This window comes from Anas platyrhynchos, chromosome 1 (assembly GCF_047663525.1).
Source record: "Anas platyrhynchos isolate ZD024472 breed Pekin duck chromosome 1, IASCAAS_PekinDuck_T2T, whole genome shotgun sequence".
NCBI classification, from domain to species: Eukaryota; Metazoa; Chordata; class Aves; order Anseriformes; family Anatidae; genus Anas; species Anas platyrhynchos.
The window spans coordinates 122,092,605-122,115,306 of NC_092587.1; the positions used below are offsets into that span (position 1 = coordinate 122,092,605).

Consider the following 22,702-nt stretch of genomic DNA (forward strand, 5'->3'; position numbering starts at 1 on the left):
AAGCAGTACCCATTTGTACATGACATGAAATTCAGGATTTCTGCAAAATTGGAAGTTTAGGAATTTATTAATTTAAGAAACTGAGCTTAAAAGAGATATAAATGTTTCTGAGGCTCTTTGAAGCTATATCCCTCTCCAGAATTTTGAATTTGTGGTCATACCACTTCACCTTGGGATGCAACACACACTCTAGTACATATTCCATGTTGACTTTATGGTGCAAAGCCTAAAATGCATGTATACTACACTCGCTTTTTAAATGGTTTCAGAGGCCCTATATAGCTTGTTTCCCAAATACTTTTCAGAAGTTTGAGTCAGAAAAATTTCTGTATGTCAACACCACTGACAATGCACCCTTCATTTTAGATATTCCTATTAACTTTACTCTTTTGTTCAAAGTGCCTGAGGCAGAATTTCATAGCTGTAGCCTATTTAATGACAGGATCATAGATTTAAGAATACCCCAAATTGGAAGGGAGCAACAAGGATCATCAAGTCCAACCCATGGCTCCACACAGGACTACCAAAAAATAAACTGTATGCCTGAGAGTGTTGTCCAAATGCTTCTTGACCTCCAGCAGGCTCAGTGCCTTGACTGAGCAGAGCCTGCACCAGTTCCCAACCACCCTGTCACTGAAGAACCTTTTCCTAACATCCACCCTGAACCTCCCCTGACAGCCCCATGCCATTCCCTCGGGTCCTGTCACTGGTCACCAGTGAGCAGAACTCAGTGCCTGCTCCTCCGCTCCCCTCGTGAGGGAGCTGCAAGCTGCTATGAAGTCACCCCTAAGCTGTCTCTTCTCTAGGCTGAACAAACTGAGTGACCTCAGATGTTCCTGATACATCCTGCCTGCTAGACCCTTCAACATTTTTGTAGTCCTCCTTTGGACACTCTCTAATAGTTTTGTATCCTTTTTACACTGTGGTGCCCCAAACTGCACACTGTACTTCAGGTGAGGCCGCAGCAGCACAGAGCAGAGCAGGATGATCCCTTCCTTTGACCGGCTGGCAGTGCTGTGCCTGATGCACCCCAGGGGATGGTTGGCCCTCCTGGCTGCCAGGACACACTGTTGACTTGTATTCAATTTGCCATCAACCAGAATCTCCAGATCCCTTTCCATAGGGCTGTGTTACAGCCTCTCATCCCCCAGTCTGTACATGTATCCAGGATTGCCTCATCCTGGGAGCAGAATCCTGTGCTTGGTCTTGTTAAATTTCATACAGCTGGTGTTTGCCCAGCCCTCTCACTTGTCAAAATCTCTTGGCAAGGCCCCTCTACTCTTCCCTGTTGAGGGAGTCAATACCTAATTTAGTATCATCTGCAAACTTACTTAGCATGTTTAGTATTAGTTATTTGAGTCCCATGTCCAAATGATTAATAAAAACACTGAAGAGAACTGCCCCTAAAACAGAGTCTTTGGGAACCCCACTAGTGACTGTCTGTCCCCATTTAAATGTAACCTCAGTTATTATAGCCCTTTGAGTTCCAACTGTGTACCAATTGTTCACCCATCGTATTATATACTTGCCTAGCTGTATGCTGGATGTTTTGTCCACAAGGCCCCTCACTACAAGAAAGACATCGAGGCCCTGGAATGAGTCCAGAGAAGGGCTAGGAAGCTGGTGAAGGGCCTGGAGCACAAGTCCTGTGAGGATCAGCTGAGGGAACTGGGGGTGTATAGTCTGGAGGAGGCTCAGGGGAGACCTTATTGCTCTATCCAACAAAAAGGAAATTGTGGGGAGCTGGGGGTTGTCCTCTTCTTGCAAATAACTAGAGTTAGAACAAGAGGAAATGGCCTCAAGTTGCACCACACAAGGTTTAGGTTGGAAATCAGAAGACATTTCTTCTCAGAAAGAGCAGTCAGGCATTGGAACGGGTTGACCAGGGAGGTGGTAGAGTCCCTATCCCTGGGGGTGTTTAAGGAAAGATTGGACCTGGTGCTTAGGGATGTGGTTTAGTGGATGATATTAGTGGTATTGGTGGTAGGGGGATGGTTGGACCAGATGATCTTGGAGGTCTTAATGATTCTACAATTCTATAAGGATACTGTGAGAGACAGTATTGCAAGCTTTGCTAACATCTAAAAAGATTACATCATCTGGCTTCCCTTGGTCAGCTAGGTGGGTAACCTTGTCATAAAAGGAAATCGAATTAGTTAAACAGGACTTTCCCTTTGTGAACCTGTGTTGGCTATGACCAATGACTGCCCTGTCATTCAAATGTTATTCAGTAACTCCCAGAATAATCTCCTCCATAACTTTACTAGGCACTGAATAATAATAGCTGAATTACATTTAAAATCTTCTGTCTGACCTTTCACTCTTATCACAGCAACTATCAATCTTTAAGCATTTTTGTCAGAGGATATTGTTTTCTTTTTCTCTTGACCCAACTGGAACTACTGGCACTCAGCACTTTGATCATCAACTGACAGCTAAGCCAGCACTGAATTTCTTATGTGTCTTCTATTCCATCATCTGTTTCCATAGGCAAATAAATCTTACATAGCAAGACACTGATTTACTATGGTGTTTTCTTCTTTTTTTTTTCTTTTTTTTTTTTGACATTTATAGTTCGCCTCTGTGTTCTACTTTTATCTCCTGTAAAATTTAACTCTAATGCAAATATCATCCAGGTCTACATCTTCCTACAAAAACTCTGCAGAAGTCATTTGTTTTAATGAAATTTTATCACATGAAATACCATTAAAACAAAATATCTTTTGGTTGGTTTGAGATTTATGGTCAAAAAAATCAATAATGATAATCTAATTCTTTCTGCTGAACTTCACTTTATAACCCATAAAATAATGCTAGGATTTATATATTTGCTAGCTTTAAATTTATGGTAATTTTTTTCCTAATAATGATAATCTGATTTCATGTAAAGAAATTTATTTCATGACAGAATACTGCCAGGGTGAGACTGTATGTCAGTGAAAGAACAGAGACAAAGCCTTTGAAATGTAGACAAATGTTTGCATTATTTCCCGGATTGGCTACTGTTGTTTCCTCTTCATACTCTTCCCAAAGGAGTTTTGATTTACCCAGAATCTTGCAGCTTGTCTCACCATTACACATAACTATTTCCATCACATCACTTCTACCTTTATTCTCTCCAGTGACTTGCAGTACAATATCACATCAAATTACTTAAAATCCCCCCCAGATAGATTTTCAGTTTATATTTTAGAAACTTTGATTTCATAACCTTGAAGACACTCTGCCAGATTGACAACAGATGACTACTTAGCATTTCCAAAATACAGATTTAAGGACTTACAAAACCTCCTTGTTTTTATAGCTTTTGCATTTTGATAGAAGATTAATTACAGGCATGCTATACAGTTGTGGAATTCATAAAAGCTAAAACTGATAATTTTGAAATCATCTGTTGAATGAAACACCCCTTCATCTCTTAAAACACCCCTTTCCTGCTTCTATAGTATTTTATAATTATTAAATCCAATGAATAGAAATTTTGACAGGCAGATGGCAACTCAAACAGGATAGTAAGGAAAGGTGGAGAAGAAGGGAAGTCTTCTGTTTGAATTACTGAAACTCCCAGTAGTAAGAAACATGATTAGATTAAAACAAGACAGCCACAAGAAAGGCTGTAATGGGAACATGGAAAGAACTATGCCAGCAGATTACAGAAAAACATAACATGCTTTCTGAAGGAGACGGCAGACTGACTGTTCCATAATTCCCTGCGTCCTTCTTTGTTCACAGAGATACCACAACCACTGAGATGCCTTCTAAATGTATCCATCCTTATGAAGGAAAATTCTACTTAACTTAACCTGTGTTGCAACCAGAGTCCTACTCTGAGATCCCACCAAGAGAACAATTCATTACCTTATTTCCATGGAGGAATTTATGCCAGTAAAAAGTGGTGCCATGTCTCTCCTTAGTTTTCCCTTTCTTAGCTTAATCGGTTCCCCTTTTTTAAAACTTTTCTCTCAGGGTATGTTTTCTTACCCTTTGATATCCCTGTTGTTTCACTATGGACTCTCCACATCATTTTATGCCTTTTCAAAAATGCAATGATCAAAATGTACATGCTGTCCCAGCAGAACTCATAAAAGTCCTTCATGTAGTGGAATGTAAACTTGGTGGTCTTGCACATGTATTGGGTTTATGTGGCAACATTTTAGCAGCAGGAGGGCTGCAGGGGTGGCCTCTGTGAGAAGAGGTCAGAAGTTGCCCCATGTTAGATAAGGGCCAGTTTCAGCAGGCTCCAAAGGGACCTACTGCTGGCCAGAGTCGAGCCAGTGAGTGATGTTTGCACCTCTGGGAGAGCTGATTTAAGACAGGGAAAAAACTCTGCTGTTCCACAGAGGCTGGGAGAGCGGGGAATGAGAAGCAGCCCTGCAGCCCCCAGTCAGAGCAGCAGGAGGGCAGGAGGTGCTCCAGGCAGGCAGCAGCAGTTCCCCTGCAGCCTGTGCAGGGAGAGGCCCCTGGTGGAGCAGGCTGTCCCCCTGCAGCCCATGGGTCCCACATGGAGCAGATCTCCATGCTGCAGTCCCCCCATGGGTGGAGGAGCCCCCATGGAGCAGGTGGATGTGGCCTGGAGGAGGCTGCGGCCCATGGAGAGCCCCCGCAGGAGCAGGGGGTCTGGGGGGAGCTGCCGCCCACCCGTGGGGGACCCGTGCTGGAACAGTTTGCTCCTGGGGGATGGATGGACCCCATGGGACGGAGCCGTGTGGGAGCAGTGCTTGGAGAGCTGCTGAGACTGACCGCAGCCCCCATTCCTGTTCCCCTGTGCTGCTTGGGGGGAGGAGGTAGGAGAGGGTGAATGGGTGGATAGGTGGTTTTGGTTTGCTCTTAGTTCTCGCTGTTCTAGTCTGCTAGTGATAGGTAATAAATTATATTAATCTCCTTACACTGAGACTGTTTTGCCCATGATGATAATTGTTTAGTGAGCTCCCTGTTAATCTCAACACTTGAGCCCTTTTGATCGTATTTTCTCCCCCTTTCCCTTTGAGGAGAGAGAGTAACAGCAGTTGTGGTGGGACTGCCCAGCTGGGTAAAACCACAACACAAAACTTCTTTTTACATATCTATAATGTTACTACTAACAGAACTTCTTTGCAACGTGCAGTCCTCTATAGTTCCATACCTGATCCCAGAGAATCCCTGTTAAAAGCTATTCAAAAGCCTCACGAAATTCAAAAGATAGTAAAATCTAGTGGCCATTACCTTCTGATAGAAGGAAATTGTATTGGTCTTATAATATTGTCTGAATTATCTTCCAGTTGTTTATGAACAGGCTGTTTAATTTTCTCAACACTTCTACACAACTAAAGAAGTTACAGTGACTGATCTGTAATTTTCAGGGTCTTTAGACTCATCATCCCTCCTTCCGAAATTTTCAAGACTTGCATGTTTCTATGTCTATCGACTATGTCTATAGTCTCATTTCTTGAAGTTGTTCAGGTTGAGTTTTCATTAGGTCCAGACTGTTTGGAAACATTCAATGTAATAATAAAGATCTAACTTATTTCTCTGTTCTTTCCAAATTTCCTTTTCCATTTTACTATTTGTGTATTACAGCTGATTACAAAAGACATTACAAAAAATTACAAAAATCTTTTCTCTCTTACTTCTTTTTTTTTTCTGTCTAAAACAGTCCTCCATATTGACAAAAAAAAATTAAATTAAAACACATAAAATAATGCTTAAAATAAACACTTAGCTATTTTGAGGCCAAATGGTAGGAATTTTTGTTCTGACAATGGCTATGAACCTCCTAAATTCCTACCTCCTAAAACCATAACATTATTTTGCATACTCTGAACCCATCTAGGCAGTCAGCCAATGAATGCATTTCAACAAATCAAATTATGACAAACAAATATATACTAAAAATAACATTTTTTATCTGTTTCTCATTCTATTTTCTAGAAATACAGTACCATTCTTGGTGTGTTTTAAGTGCTGTATAGCATCCCATTTCCTTTACTCACTCACTCACCCAAAACTTTAAAAAGTATTTCTTATATGCACACAAAGTAATTAACTATCATTTTCTCTGGTACTTACCGTACCAGGCATCACCTCAAAGGTGTGAGACGAGCCATTTTACCCCACCCACTGATACCCTCTGTAACTGATGGAAATAGCTCTTATCACTGAGAAAACTTCCCATTCAAATCAGCTGGTTGAGATATTTCAAAATGTGCTAAAAAAGATTTGTAAAACAGTAATATAGACCATATTTCATCTTCCAAGAACTATAAATTCAACTCTGTGAACTACTATATAACAGTTTTATTCAATGATTTTTATATACTTGTATGATATGTTTAATATGCTGTATCTGTACTAGTTTTATACGCATGTGAAAGATTCTGCTCACCTTAATACAGAATTCACCTGAAGTCACAGGTGTTGCCTGTATTACGAGAGATATTTAATCCATTTAGGCATCCACTGGATTGTGCAATTTTTTTGCTATTTAAACAGCTAATTGAAAAGTGACTTTCTAAACACTGCATATTCTGTGTCATTTAAATTTACTACAGATTGGAAGCTTTCATCTAAGGCTTCCTCCCCACACTCCCAACACCAATTTCAGGCTCCTCAGAAGAAAGAAACATTGATCATTGGTGTTGCAGTAGGAGGTGCTAGCCTGTTAGGATCCCAGTAAAGAAGGCGCTCAGACTTGTAAGTATCTCTTAAAATGCTATTTATTAGGGATATTTTATTAGGGATATTTACTAGGGATTATTTATTAGGGATAACACTATAAATAAAAAGAGTTTAGTACAAATAATCTTACATCCCTTCATATGCTGGGAATCCTGTGCTACATGGAATTGAATGGGCCTTCAATCACGCACAGAATGCCACACAGATCCCATCCCTGGAAAGGGATGAGATCATCCCTTTTGGTCAATTGAGCTCTTACAGAGTTTTCTTACAAGAAAAAAAAAAAAAAATCAATTCATCACTTACACTGTCATGACATTGACATAATAATGTGAAGTTTTAGATAAAAGCAAAAGCACGCAGGTGAGATAACCATTGGTACTGAGTAGGAGCTGCCTGTAAGCTTTCTGTTACAATTAGCTTGCAAAGTTTATCCTCCCGCAAAAGGGATAGCACAGCTCAGCGCAGGCCTGCACTTATTCAGGTTAACTATCATGTGGATTTCTACCTCCTTGATATACAATGGTCTTCTGGTTAGCATCACTACAGAATCTTACTTTACAGTGGGATGTACATTCTTTAAAGCAAATTGAGATTACTAAGTTATAGGGCTGTACAAAGGCAATTAAATACCTTACCTGTAAGCACTACTGTGTGTTCTCCACCACAAGCAACCTTATTAACCTTTTCCATAATTCCCAGTACAGGCTGTGGGACTCTATTGTTCTTCAGCTGTTCAGGCAATAATCCCAGTTTGCCATTCTCAGGTTCTCCAAAAGTATAGAGCTCACCATCTCCTGTGAAAATACAGAAGAGAAGAGGATTCACACAAAGCAGTCAGAAACAACTCTGGATCATCTAGACAGCTGCAGACACAAGTCAGTAAGACAGAAAAGTACATGAACCTTCCAGGACAACTGAACATATCTGTATGATGTCCGAATAGCTGTGTATGTATGCCTTAACGGGACTTGGAGGAGCGAAATTTTAACACCACCCTCTCCACAAGATATGAACCACAGCATTTAGCCTGCAAGGAATATAGCCAGGGAAAAACAAAACAATAAACATCCCATGTCAGAGAGGTCATTATTCCTTCTGTTATCAGTATTCATGTCAACTGAAGTCACTCATATCACTCATAAGAGTCTCAATTAAAACAGAAATCTTGATGGAAAATACACACTTTCTTCTTGTGAGATATAGAGAAAAAATAAAAAAGCTGAGTAAATGATATGAAATTGCATGAAGTCCAGACAACAAGAAAAGAGTTACAGATCCAACAACAGTGGTTCCACAGCAATAACTCCACCAGAAATAAGTTCGGAAAAATACTGAGAGGTCTTTACAAATACATTCCTGCAGCCTCTTTCTGATCTGCCAGAAGATGATACCAGAAGAGCCTTCTAATTTACCCAGTCTTTTTATGAATTCAGTTCAAAGTTTGTTCAATCCAAAGTTTGGGTAACTTATTTTACTTTCAAAGTTTACTTTGTTTCATCTTTCCAATCTCTCCTTTTGATTTTTTCACTACTGTGGAAGTCTAAAGTACCATTCAATATAGCATCCTTCTACAGTAGTTAAAGAACTAACATGTAAAACGTACTTTCCATTGCTATATTTACAATTTATCTACTCCTGCCTTTACCTACATTTCTGATTTTCTGTGCTAATGGGCCTCCCACTCTTCTAATGGGTCAGAGTGAGGTTTTGTTGGGAAATGTTTCCTTACTGTCATGAACGGCTTTAAATTAATAGCTGAGTGTTCTCCACTCCAGAGAAAAAATGAGTTCTGTGGAATAATATCTTCTTAGCAAATCATGGCCCAAAATTTATATGTGAAAATATTTACCAAGCAAAAATCAACACACACTATTTTGTAAGGAAAAGTTTGTTTTTAAATCTCATTTGGATATAAAAAAGCACATGGATAAGCAGAACTCTCACATGGAGCTAGTCCAAGATAATTAAACATTTAGACTAATGTAGGAGCTGTCTGCTCAAGGAAAATTTGAAGACATAGCTACACTTACGTAATCCACATAATAACAAACCACATGCTTATACTCCATTACTAATGCTCAGTCATCAGAAGCACACATTTGCAATACTTTTGGAAACATGTACATTTATGTTTCTGTACAAAATGTACTTTTGCTTTCAGAGGGATACATTTAGTGTTCACAAATTTGTTTTTACAGAACTCAGAGGCATTACTATTGCACTATGCACAACAAATGTATGAGAGATTTATTCAAAAGCTCTAAATTCATTGCCAATATTAAAGCTGAATTAACTTTAGAAATGCTGGTCTTTGCCCAACGACATTGAAAATAAGTGTGCTCTCAGTGTTTCAAAGCTGAAGCCTTATTTAGGTATTCAGAACTGTCCATTAGAAAAGACCCACTCTCTCCACTGAACATAAGCAGGGAATAAGAAAACAAACTCACTACTAGTTTTATGTTAGCCTTTTTTCTTAGCATAGCTGCTACGTTTGTTACTTTTCATTCCACTTTGTCCGCCAAAACTTAAAATTTGGGAATTTAAGGTCCGTGACAATGACCAGAAAAATAAGCTTACATAGAAATAGAAAATACGATCTAAAAGTAAACTAATGCATCAAAATGCAAAGTAGAAAAAATGAAACTATACATGCTTTCTAAAAAGCAAATGAGATTAGCCATATGATCAAAATTAAGTTAATAAAAATGGAAGAATATAATTCAAAATGAACTGAGGTTTATTGAAACTTGAGTGTTACAAGGCAAGGCAGGAATGGAATTTTTTTGAATTTTTAATCCTGAGATACAAAAGTCAAAACTGGTGTCAGTTAGAAATGGGTCTTTTTTATTAATTTTTCCTGACTTTTATTCTGGCAATACACTCATTTAAAACTTCCTTTTGCATGAATAAAAACTGAGCAAGAATTTCAGGTAGCAAAACTGCGCCTTCACTATGCGTAACTATGGGACGACTAGTTACTAATGTGTTTTCATTTAAGTTGTCTGATACATTCCAATAGATAAACTAGATTTAAAGTGTTTTTCCTGGCAAAGTCTTTTGCCAGTGATGCTTTTTTTTTTTTCCTCTGTGGTGCTTGACTCAACTATTTGTGCTGAACAGTGCCTACTGCAGTTGGTGCACACAGAGCAGCACAGAGACTGCTGTTGCCAGGACCTTCCATAAAAATGAGTAGAATAGAATAGAATAGAATAGAATAGAATAGAATAGAATAGAATAGAATAGAATAGAATAGAATAGAATAGAATAGAATAGAATAGAATAGAATAGAATAGAATAGAATAGAATAGAATAGAATAGGTTTAGTTTAGTTGGAAGGGACCTACAAAGATCATTGAGTCCAACTTTTGGCTAATCAAAAGTTAAAGCGTATTATTGATGACCTTATCCAAATAAATGGATAAGGTCTCAAACATAGACAGACATGGGGCATCAACCACTTCACTGAAACCAATTCCAGTGTTTGACCACCCTCACTGTAAAGGAATTTTTCCTAATATCTGGTCTGAACCTCCCTTAGCACAGCTTTGTGCCATTCCCACATGTGCTATCAACAGTTACCAGTGAGAAGAGTGCCTCCCTCTCTATTTCCCCTCCTCAGGAAGCTGTGAAGAGCAATGAAGTCAAGAAGGGTTCTGATGCATTCAGAAAACCCTTCAACTACCATGTCTTTTAATGAAACAGTGCTTCTCCTCACATCCTCTCAGAGGAAGTAATTCTGGAGCCGTCACGCTGATCTAAGATGTATGCTACCTTTAGATACATCTAAAATGTATCTAAATTATGAAGTATTTTCTTCAAATGAAGCCTAAGGATAGGTTTTCAATGAATTTTACTTATAGAGAGAATCTGAAGTATGTCTCATATTTTATGGTAACATTCATTCTGGACAAAAAAAAAAGAAGAAGAAAAAAAAAGTTATGCATTTTTTAAGATACCTAAGCTTCAAAACAATTTAAATTCATAAATCAATCAATTAATTTGAAAATTCTGGTGGAAAAAACGTATCCCATAGTCAAAGCACAACAACTGCAAAAAGGCCATTTTTTATAAAAGCCAAATTCCTGCTTTAAATGGAAACTGGGTCCCAATCCTCAGTGCAAAGCTATAACCCAGCACTTGCATCAAAAATTTAGAACCTAACTTTGACGGCACAATATTTATATCTAAAGCTCACAAGACCTACCCAATTTGGCCTCTGCCTTAGTCAAAAAAAAACTATTTTATATGGTTTTATATGGGTTCTTAGTTTTTCAAGATTACATCTGCCTCTCCCAATGGTATGGAGTCTTCAAATACCATGCTTCTAAGGCCAGCAACTGGACTAATTGTCTTCTCTGAATAACTGACCACAGATGCAATCAGGGAATGACAATAATACAACTATACACAACATCAAGTTTCTTGCAGGGTTTCACAGGAGTCAAGTTATTAAGAGTGGCCACTCACAATGCATTCACAGAGCCACATTACCTTTGGCAAGGTAAGGAATCAGGTTAGCAGCTGTATTTCCTACCTACCATCATCAGAGGTGTAACCACATCCTCCTGCCTGTCCTTATTTTATCATTCATTCCTGACATTTTCTCTTTTCTTTCATTAACGGCATTCTCACACAAACCATTTAAAATGACACCAATAATGTTACAACGCTCCATTTATTTGCAAAAATCTGTGCAGAAATGTTTCTGTTGCATGCTTCCACACTCTTCTAAAAGGTATTTCATAGCCACTTCATGTGTTTTTTTAAAGAAACGGTAGATAATCTCAGCTGCTGGGAAGTGTATTTCATTTCTAAACTATGTGTTTAGACTTCTCTGTTTGGTTGGATTTTCTATTTTAATTCCGATCTTTATTCTTATGTGCAGAAACATTCTGAATAGGCCTCAGTAACAAATACTTTGCAGTTATGTGGAGTAGCATTTTTTATATTCTAAAATATTAGCCTAATTAATAACAATTAACAATCAATTACAGTGTAAGAGTTTCTATAACCAAACAATTCCATTGACAACAAGAGTTGTCGACGCTCTCACTGGAAGATTTTTCCTGTAAGAGGAAATAACAACAACAACAAAACTTACATTTTTGGGGAGGTAAGTATTAATGTCTTGATATTCTCAGATCTGCCATATATTTTTGGAACAAATCCATAAACCCCAAAAAGCACTTAGGGGTTAACTGCTAATGCAATTCTCTTTGAAGGCACCACAGCATTTTTTAAAAAACACTACTGCACAGTAAATATTAATCCAATCACAATCTAATTAATAGGATTAGAGATTCGAATGGTCAAGCTCCCATTGACTTCCCAAACTAATCAAGTTTATTATATTTTTTAAACTTAATAATCCAGCTAACAAAGATAAACCCATTTACTAAAGCAATTTTTGAATACATTACACATCCCTTTAAGGCAAACTGTAGTCTAAAAATTATGAAGAATACCGATAAAATGTAAATAGGATCCAGTCAAACTCAGATAAATTTTCATAACAATTATGTGTGTGTAACGCATCTGCATTTTAAGGACATTCTCTTCAAAATAAGTCCATGGAACCTGGTTATTCAATTTTTTTCCTCTCATATGAGTCTTCTCACATACTAAACTTTCATAGTGTGATATGTTTTTGGTATCACTAAACACAGGTCACAGGAGCATGTCAAGGAAATAAACAAGCAACAAGGAAACAGAAAATTATCATTGCTCCTCAAAGATAGTGAGTACCGTAGAAGACAGAAGAGATGAGATCTGGCTGATGGCAGGAGACAAAAGAATTGAATCACCCTATGATCTTGAATAAATAAAGAAAAAAATGAAGAAAAAGAAAAAGTATTTTTTCCAGATTAATTTGGTTGACACCTCCTCAAACACTGGAATTCTAAGCATGGAAGTCTTTGGAATGGATGACCTTTAAAATTGGTCCTTAAAAACAACTGTGAATTACATAAAAGGAAGGAATTTGGGGAACCCACAAACCTCTCTATGAGAAGATACCTTCTCAAGGAGAATTTACTTTAACCTTGCTTATGGGTAATGGTTCTGGCAGGGGAAGCATCAGAAGATGTTTAATATATTCAATTTCTTTCTGTTTCCAATAATGTAATTCTGCTTTAGACACCACAGCAGTGCTTAGATACATCGGGGTTTCCTGCCCTGCATCTCCTTCAGTGGACAGATGTAGCTATACACACTTGCCAAACTTAGCACTTTCCGAAAAATTGTTCCCTCTTGAATGAGTGTGGCCAAAGACTAGTCAAGTAGAGATCTGTAAATGAACTCAAAAAGTGTTGCTACACTCTTTCAGCTCCTTCTTTCTCTGTTACTTTCTCTGGGAGACACTGCTCATATGGGCACCTAAGGTCTTATGTCTGCAAAAAAAACTTTTTTTTTTTGGTAGAATCAAATTACAAAACCACAAGATCAAATGCCACGTAATTTCTATAAAACATACTTCTATTTACTAAAAGGTCTGCATCAAGATTACACTCTTCATTGACTGCTACTGTACTTTATAGTACTTTTCTGGTAGTTAAGCACCTCAAAACATATGCCTACTGAACCTACTGAAACAATCTTCTTAAACAAAAGCAGTTTCAAATAAATAACATCTTTAATTAAAAAAAAAAAAAAACACCTCAAATTACTACAACATAACCTTTTTTTTTTTTCTCAATTGTTTCTTATTAATGAACATCCTGACCTGGAGAGGGCACTCTGTGACCATGCTATGTATTCTAGTGTGTCCTCATTAACCACCTTACATGTTTTAACCCAAACATGCCTGTGATCCTACCAGCCCACTTAGCCAGGATGCAATTTATGTTAATTGCAAATATATTAAGAAAGGGAACCATATGGTGACATGGTCATCAGTTCAACCCTGCTACACATATCAAGATCTATATCCTGAAACCATGTTTTATTATTAAAGATTGTATACTATTTGATGCTTTTTAAAGTACAAGACATGTTTAAAAAAGACAAAATGTGGTAATTATACAGTACTGTAATAACTGGCAAAAGAGGTGTTGGAAGTTTGCTGGTGACATTTTCTTCCATTTCCATCTTCACAGTAATAGCAATCACAATCTAAAAATGTTCCTTTGTATTGTGTTGAGGGAATTAACATTGATTATACACCCACCTGAACTATTCCAAATAACTCTTAGAAATACAAAATCAGTTTTTTTTCCAGATATTTCCTCCAAAGTTATATATCAAAATCACCACTAACTACTTTAAATTCTAGTGTACATGATAAAATCATACAATCAAAACATATGGAAAAAACCCTGTGCTAGACAAACTTTAAAACATAATTTAAGGCATAATTCAATGACTAAATCGCAATTGAGGGAAGAAAAACCTGTATCTCTCTTTTATAAGAATATTCCAGATACTCCATAATTATCTGGTTTGCTATGTTCTACTACCCCTCAGAGGCAGACTACTGAGGATGTGAACCGCTGTTCTGAGCCAGTCTGGCAAGTACTACAAGTAAGTCTCTTCCATAAGGAATAAAAGAATCCTACCGGTAATAAAAGCATCACCTTTTTTACACTTAAATTAAAACTCTGTGCAACAGAAGATATTTTCTCTAAAAAAGTCCAACACTAAACTTCTATGCTAGTTACAGTATCAGTCAAAGAAAACTGCAAGGGCCCAAAGGAAAATAAATTTTCTTCAAATTTCTTTTTTTCCCAAAGGAAAATAATCCAAAAATATTTCTAATTCCACCATAAAAAGGTCATCTGTATGCCAGTAGTTTCAGGAAGGTAGAGTCAGGCTCAATTTTTGCAGGATTTCCAGATATTAGAGGCTGAAAATTAAGATCTCCCATCCCACAACCAGGCTTGTTTAAACAGTAATGGGTTCAAAAAGTCCTCATTTTCACTGGTGATAACCAGTTTATCTTTCTATTAATATTTTAAGGGGCTCCATTTCTCTCACTCAGCTGTTACCCTAATTCCTTTTTCTCATCCTCCTCCATTAACAATTTCCACTTCCTCAGAGCACCTGGCACACACTGTTATCTCCTTGCTCTTAGATGCTTGCCCTCAGCCCACCTTTTAATGAGTGCTTTGTCAGATCCCATTGCGATCTTGTCAGAACTTCAGCTCTTGGCTCCAAGGCAGAAATACAGACCTTCTTGCTATGTCCTTGAATTAAGGTGTTTTTTTTTTTCTTTTTTTTTTTTTTTTTCATTTATTTCAAGTTCAGGAAGATGTAGACTTCCCAACAGGTGCTGAGCTGTCAGTCAGAAGTCCTTTGTTTATTTAATGTAATAAGACATTTGTAGTAAAAGGTGCATACTACCAGTGTAACACCTAATTAATACCTCGACACCGTAGGAAGCTCTCATTCTGTTAACAGCATGTTCTTAGAGAGCTGTATAGATATTCTGTGTGGAAAAGTAATATTTATCAAGTTGATGGAGTAGTTACTGGGTACCTATTAAAGGCTTTACAATCAAAACTATTGATCCTTCAAAATCTTTAATTACTCTAATTTGCTATACTGTGAAGCTTAATAATGTTAATATATGACTGAGAGGAATTCATAGCTGCTCACATTTAACACTATCCGTACTGACTGATAAATTCAACCACATTGGCATTGTTAATAAATGAATGGTATCACCACTTTGTAAAGAAAAAAAGAGGTGAGAATATGTAGAGGTGGAAAGCAGCAGAGAGATGGCTTGGAGAACAGACACCAACTTTTTGTAGTGTATGCTTCTCCTCACAATGTATATCACCCGTTTAACTGACTTAAGAATAAGACATAACATCGAACTTTGACAACGATGTTCCACTGCTAGTAAATGAGATTAATTTTACCTCAAAATACAGTAAGTCTACTCAATATTTGTATTTTCTAGATGATCATCACACAAACAAGTGTAATTTCAAGAAAAACTGGATTATTGAAACCACGGTATTAATCTCCATTTGTCATAACCTTCATGAAAATAAAATTATGTATAAGACAGTCATTCTTCCTAATATCCTTCACCGTGCATATGCAGAACATTTACTGCATTTTTTTCTCGTGGGATCGTTAAATCAATAATAATAAACAATTACAGAGTAGTTATATAAAAGTTTTCCAAATAAGTGATACGGTACCACGTTTTAGAGAACCTCTCTCCGATAAAATCTCCCAGTGTGATACAAAACCACACAGATTACTTTCTCTTTCACGTAAGAGTTTGTAGCAACTATGGCCTGTATAGTTTCAAAAGTAATGAATGTCTTATTAACTACCTTTACCAAGAAAACAATCTGAAAACCAGTGATTTGTCTCCGCTAACCATTATCTCATCCTCTTACCTGTTATCAAGGCAGAATGATAATAGCCACAGGATACAGACGAAACGGGTTTTCCAACATCCACTTGACAAGGGACACAGACATAAACTTTATCAGCCAAGCCAATCTGACCTTCCGAATTATCACCCCAGACAAAGAGCTGCCCATCCTCTAAAATGAAGACACAGAATGTTAACAGATTTCAAAGCAAAACTACACTACTAAGAAGTTAATTTACCTATTTAAGAAGCATTTCATAAGCTCTGTGTACAACACCACTAAACATCATTATCCCAGGGACATAAAGTGGTATTTAACACAATGCAACAAAACAGTCTGATGTATGAGGGTATTCCCTAAGCTTTTCAAGAGTGACTCAGAACACTTTGTGATCCACTGATATTAGACCATAAATAGCACCAGTACAAGAGCAATCCTTCAAAATATTCCTTCAAAAAGAGGAAGACTGAGAGTGTAGGACAATTCAGTTGCCAGAGGTCAGCATGAAAACATGGTGAATTGCAGGCATATTCTCGTTTCCAGTAGCACGTCACCACCTTCCTGTTCTTCCAGACCTATTCTCTATTCTGACTTTGGTACTCATCTCCCTTATTCTTTCCTTATCTTTCAGTTCTCCTCACAGGTTATTATATTGCCCAGCTTCATTTTGTTTTACTTAAACTATCACAATAGCTGTTCCAGGTTTATTAAGACCAGCCTCTGGTGACACAAAGACCAATGGCAGCAATAAGAAGCAAAAACAGGTAGTGAACAACGTGAAAAATCTCAAGAGTTTTCTAGAAGAGATAAGGTCTTCTCTCTGCATATTTCTTATTGGTGGGAAATGAGCTGTGAATAAAACAACTACCACATACAAAGCTACTGGCTAGTGCTGCTTGGCACTAAAACCATTCAAAGTTCATTTACAAATCTTACAAGAATGTTCGCAATTGTCACAAAAAATACAAACCAAAGAAAAGCTGGCTAACATCTTTCTTGAGTACTCCTCTGCTCTGTTGCTTTCTGAAGTCATAGACTCAAAAATTTATCCTACACGTGTACAGAAACAGTTGCTTTGTAACAAGACTTGAGAAATGACAGGGTAATAAAGGACTATGGCTGAATATATTATAATTGTGTAGACTTCATCAAGTTATGATCATGTAATTTCGCATTGGAGAAGTACGTCATAGGTGAGGCCACTCTCAGAATTAGTAATGACACTATTGTGTAGCCTGTATCAGCAGACCAAAATAACCATAGTGAAAAGCAGAATTAGAGAATCTTGATTTCTGTTAGATTCATGTTTTGCAGCTGGCTCCCCCGGAAATTAATTGGAGTTTTTCCCGTTTGAGAGTATTCATTCTGTCCTTCCTTTGTACAGATTCTGTAAGTAGTACAGAATGAGACCAGTTGCAGGCCATTGCCCATGGAAAAGTTCCATTCTCACAAAAATTTTAACAAGTTATTCAGCAGTCACCTTTCACCACATTGTGCTGAAATAGGCAACTGTTTATAAAAAAAATAATCTTAGGTTTACTGGGGAAAGAAGACAGGGGCACAGAAAATATACACATACATGCAGACAGAGAGAGGGAATAAATGTTTCCCTGGAACACCAGGCTCGAACACACATAAATAGATTTTATTAGCTGTTGCTCTTACCAGTTACTGCTGCTGAAGTGTATGATCCAGCTGCTAGCTGTTTGATCTTGTGCTCATTGGTAAAAAAACTAATTAAATGAAATGTGGTCCTTTCCTCTGTGTCACCTAATCCCAGCTGACCTTCACTGTTACCTCCAGCAGCATACACATTTCCTTTTTCTGCATATAGAAAAGCACATGTAATACACAGAATGAGGATATTCTCAGCAGTGGCAAGAAGTCAGAGAAACTGCAGCAAGAAATTTAATTTTCTATGGAAAAATGTTACAGAGAAGTCGGGGTCTACTGCCCTGAAATATTCTAGAGTTGAAGCCAGATGTTCTTGTTGTAATTAGCAGGGAGGTTTTCCTGCACACGTTTAGATCAGAATAGTCTAGAGGCCTTACATGTCTGTGAACTGAATGTGTTCCCAATCATTTTGGAGGCTGATCTGAAAAACAAATATAACCTGAAGTTCTGCAAGAGTCTTCATAAAATTACTACCTGTGGCTGTAACAGCTGGAAGCAGCTCCTTCCCTAAAGAATTTATTGTTTAATTAAGATAAAACAGGGGAAAAATGGAGAATGATGTCACAGGCAAGAAAATTAAAGTCATATTAGTACATAAATTCAAGAGATACATAACTTGATAGTTTTGAACAGTAGGAATGAAATACATTTTTACTTATATTTTTATTAGAAATCTTTTACTCATTTTAATATTTAAATCACTTTCATTAACTAGCTTGTATTTTGTTTTAGAATCTTAAAATTGAAGTTAAAGCTGATGATTGATATCTTTAACTTAAAAGAACTTCAGAATTTATATTTTTAATTTTAGTCTGTTTCGTATTTAAAGTGCTTATCTACGATGAAAAAGACAAGGCTCATTAATAACACAAATCCCGACACAAATGTGATAAGCAACTGACATACAATTTACAAATGGTCCGTGCTATATAAAAGGTCACAAATTATTTAGCCAGAGTGTACGCTAAAAGTGACTAATATTTACGCTGTGCAGTCTTGCATACTCAACTGTTATTAAAATGTTCTGTTTTATTCTAATAGGCCTATTTACAGTGCTCACGGTTTCCACATATGTAAACTCCCTAATAAACAAGCAATCCTCTTTATCACATTACTGCAAGCTACAGCATTGCTACCACAAAGATGGCTATTCCATTACACAACTTTTAGAACCGTGACAATAATTTGCATCAATTCTCTATATACTCTCTCCCTAAAAATGTATTTATTTTCAATTTAAATTTAAAGTTTACTTATTTACATCTTAGTAAAGTAACTTATCAGTGAAACAGCAGACTACTCCGTCTAACTAAAATGCAACAAACTTTGAAGACTTCAAAACATAATGTTCTAGTATCTTTACTCAAATATATAACTTCATGCTAATAAAGATACATTCCTTGTCAAAGGTAAATTTGAGCACTGATATATAAAAACACTAACATACCTATAAAGGTAATAAACGTAATATTGGTGATTATTAGCCATATCTCTGTAGGCAACAATTTTTTTCATCTCTATTCTGTTAGTGAACTCCTATAACACATTATTTTCTAAATGCACTTCATAGAACAATCCAAGCATTCAAAGAACTGGATATCGAAAAACAAGTTTTAACAGCCAGTTTAGCTTTTTCTTCTTCTTTCCTGAACACTCATGGGGTTACCAATGTAGTTTGGCATTAAAACAACAGAAAAAATCTACCTTCAATATGTACATAGTATGTTACATACCTGTGTAAACTAAAGTGTGGTTTCTTCCACAAACAGCAAGTTTTGCTTTTTCTGGTTTTAAAGCTATGAATTAAAGGCAAAGAAGAGGATAAAGTTACAAACAGTCTGATAGTTGGTTCAATAACAAAATGTTCTATGCTCCAGAGGATGCTATGATTTTTTTCTTACTTTTACCTAAAGAACGACTACAATGTTAGTTGACCATTTGATCTTAGCACATGACTTATTAATTGGGATTATCCCAGAAGAAAACAGACATAGCTTTAAAACTTATAGCTGTTATACTCAGGATAACTTGATGATGACTACTTTATCCAAATGCCACATTCCACAAAATTTACCATTTACAGGATACACCTCAAAGAATACATCAACTTGCAGTACAAAATGCATGCTTAGAGCTTTCTTCATTTTTCATCAATAATACTGTTCTTAATTCACTCCTTCACTTCTCCCACTATTTTAAATCTTTAAAATCATACCTTTTTTTTTTTTTGGTCCTGTCAACCATACCTTCCCTCACTATGCACAGCTACTTTCTTGCTAGACTTTTGCTTTGTACTGACCTTTTGTTAATCACTAAACTCACAACTGGTAAGGGCAGTCTTACCTGGACTATTGCCTAAAATAACAGATTTTGCATATTCCTTCCTAACTCAATTTCAGCTCAATTACCACCCACCCATGCATATCTTCTCTGCAGTCAGGTCACACCAATTTACCTTATACAATACTCATGATGTTCTTAAAACAACATTATTTTTACATAATGTATTTTTTTTCCACTGCACTGGTCCACGAAAAAGGCAACAACCATCATCCCTTTCACAAAAACCTTTTCAGTCCTTCCAAATCAACCTTCATCAGCATCATAACATTAAAATTAAACTCCCTTCTTCCTACTGAATAAATCTACTGACTTAAGCATGAACTCTCACCAGTGTATCATATAGACACACAAAAAAAAAATTGTCCAAACCATTTATACCAGTTTAGAATCACAGTATTTCCAGTATTAGTTTCTTCCTAAAATTTAATTTGCTGCTTTATATCCCACCACTGTCTCCTACATCAGCCTGATAAGCTCAGCAGAAGCCCGTACTCCCTAACCTCCCACTTATGCCGATCAATCACATCCAATGAGCCGTGCAATATTGACAGCATTGCTGGCAGTTTTTCATAACCAATCACATTAGTCTCCAGTTAAACTCCAGAACTATTTTGTCAGAAAATGAGCAGCCACAACTACTTGGCCCTGAGCAAAACTGAAATGTGTTTTTGCAACATTTGCCCAGAGCCAACTGATGCCTGAAAGCTAGTGAGAAAAGCTCCAGGTCTTCCTCCTGCTGCCTACTGCCAAGAGAGGAAAGATAACCCCGTTGTGACTTTTTTTTTCAGTGGAAACCAGGTCTCTTTTGAATTGCTGTCATCCCTCTGCTTTTTGTTTGTTTGTTATATTCTCCATTGCAATCTGACAATAAAACAGAACTTGACACCCAATCCATTCAAGCCAAGGTAAGAATCAATCTCTCACATGGCTGACAGAAGATGTGAACCTGAGAGTAGTTGCGTTCTCCCTCTAAAGTGAAATAAAGAGAGGAGCAGAGAAAGAATAGTAGAATAAACTAAATTAGGAAGAAAACAGCTTGAACAAACACAGTAATTTGTTTTCAAGCAATAAACTAACAGATCGATCTGCTCACAGAAAGGACGAGGATAAACATTTAAATGTGAAAAGGAATGTGTTAATGGGATAGATCTGATTTGACATAAGTAAGGGGATAGGGAAGAAAGTATTAGTTTTGCTTGACGAGATAGAACTGGCTAGGAAAGATTCAGAAGATAAAAGAATGGAAAGAAAACATATTTTACAGCATATGAAGCAATATGGACATTCATTTTACTGTTTTTCTACACTTCATACAAATATATTTCCATTTATGCCTCCTCAGGCACATCTTACACTGCTAAAAAGATGAAAAAAGATTGGATTCTATTTATCTGAAGTTATTTTCAGACACAAAAGGACCCAGAATCTGGAACTGAAGGAAAAGTAGCCAGGCTTCCTTTTAAACTATCTTTATGAGCTTGTGCAGTAATATGCTACACATGATGAGTAAAGAAATCAGAGTCTGTTACTCTGGAACCGCATCCTATAAAGCACTTTTTCACAAGGGTATCCTTTCAAAAGGACAAAAGAAAAATTAAACAAACCTTTAACACATGTTGGTTTGCTGACAGTGTTCTTTGATCCTAGTCCTAATTGGCCCCAGTTGTTGCTGCCGAACATGTAAAGTTTACCATTCCCTGAAAGAAGAGGCACAGTTAGAATCCGTATGAGTGTTTGAGTATCTCACGCAAGATGAGATGGTCTTTCACACACTGTATTATTTAATACATCCTTTATAATGGAAGATTCAAAATCAGGCACTTCCATACTGCAGTGTAAGCAATAATTAATATCCTTGTGATTCCTCAACATAAGAGTAGTAATTGCATTGTGTATGCATCCAGTAAGAAAACCCCTGCCAGAAGGAAGGACAAAAAGGCAGAACAGACATCCTCTCCTGTAACTACAGCTCAGATAATGCACTCATCATAAAATAAAAAGGTGTATTCTTGGACAGACCCTGGAAGTGCAGGAAGCACAGGGCTTCTTGTAAAATAACAGTACATTTCACTGAGTACATTTCACACCTTTTACCTCAGAGACAGGGATGAATAATGCAGCTATATAACCAACGCAAACACAAAATTCCAATATTCGGATTATTTTATTGTCAATTGGCTAGGAATGGTGGTTGTTTTTGTGTGTGTTGGTTTTTTTTTTGTTTTTGTTTTACTGCTAAATCTCTTAAAATGATTTACAGATTTGCACTTCTATAGAACATATCTTATGATACATTTTCAAATATATTCACAAGTTGTATGGGTTTTCCTTTGGACATATCAGGCCTACTACAAGAGCCTTTTTGCTTCTCTGCATCTTCCATCATGGATTAACCCAGTACTCTGCGTATAAAGAAGAAATGCATAAAAACACCATGCAGTCAGGGAATTTTGTGTGCCTAAATGAAAACATGAGATTAGAAATCTTCAACAGGTATAATGCTGAAATTTTATTTCAGAAACTGTTATGGCATATCAATGAATTTGCAGGTTTGACCATTACGAACAGTGAACTGAACCATTAATCTCATTTATTTTTTTAAACTATTACCTCTTGTAAAGCTGTAAAGTTCACATCCAAAGACAAAACCCCTCCTTCAGCGTAAATCTTTGCAAAACAATAGAAGCTGATTTGTC

At 36.9% G+C, this 22,702-nt stretch overlaps 1 protein-coding gene across 1 annotated transcript in view; it reads right to left on the bottom strand.

The window, feature by feature from the left end:
* The window catches only part of LOC101793936 (uncharacterized), a 57,086-nt gene that overhangs the window by 27,453 nt on the left and 6,931 nt on the right, over positions 1–22,702 (bottom strand). The window contains exons 3-7 of the mRNA XM_072027668.1: positions 21,611–21,703; positions 19,397–19,459; positions 17,655–17,813; positions 16,011–16,160; positions 7,293–7,451 (exon numbers count right to left, since the gene is read on the bottom strand). Coding sequence (XP_071883769.1) covers positions 7,293–7,451; positions 16,011–16,160; positions 17,655–17,813; positions 19,397–19,459; positions 21,611–21,703 — 624 coding nt within the window. The remainder of the gene's footprint in view (positions 1–7,292; positions 7,452–16,010; positions 16,161–17,654; positions 17,814–19,396; positions 19,460–21,610; positions 21,704–22,702) is intronic.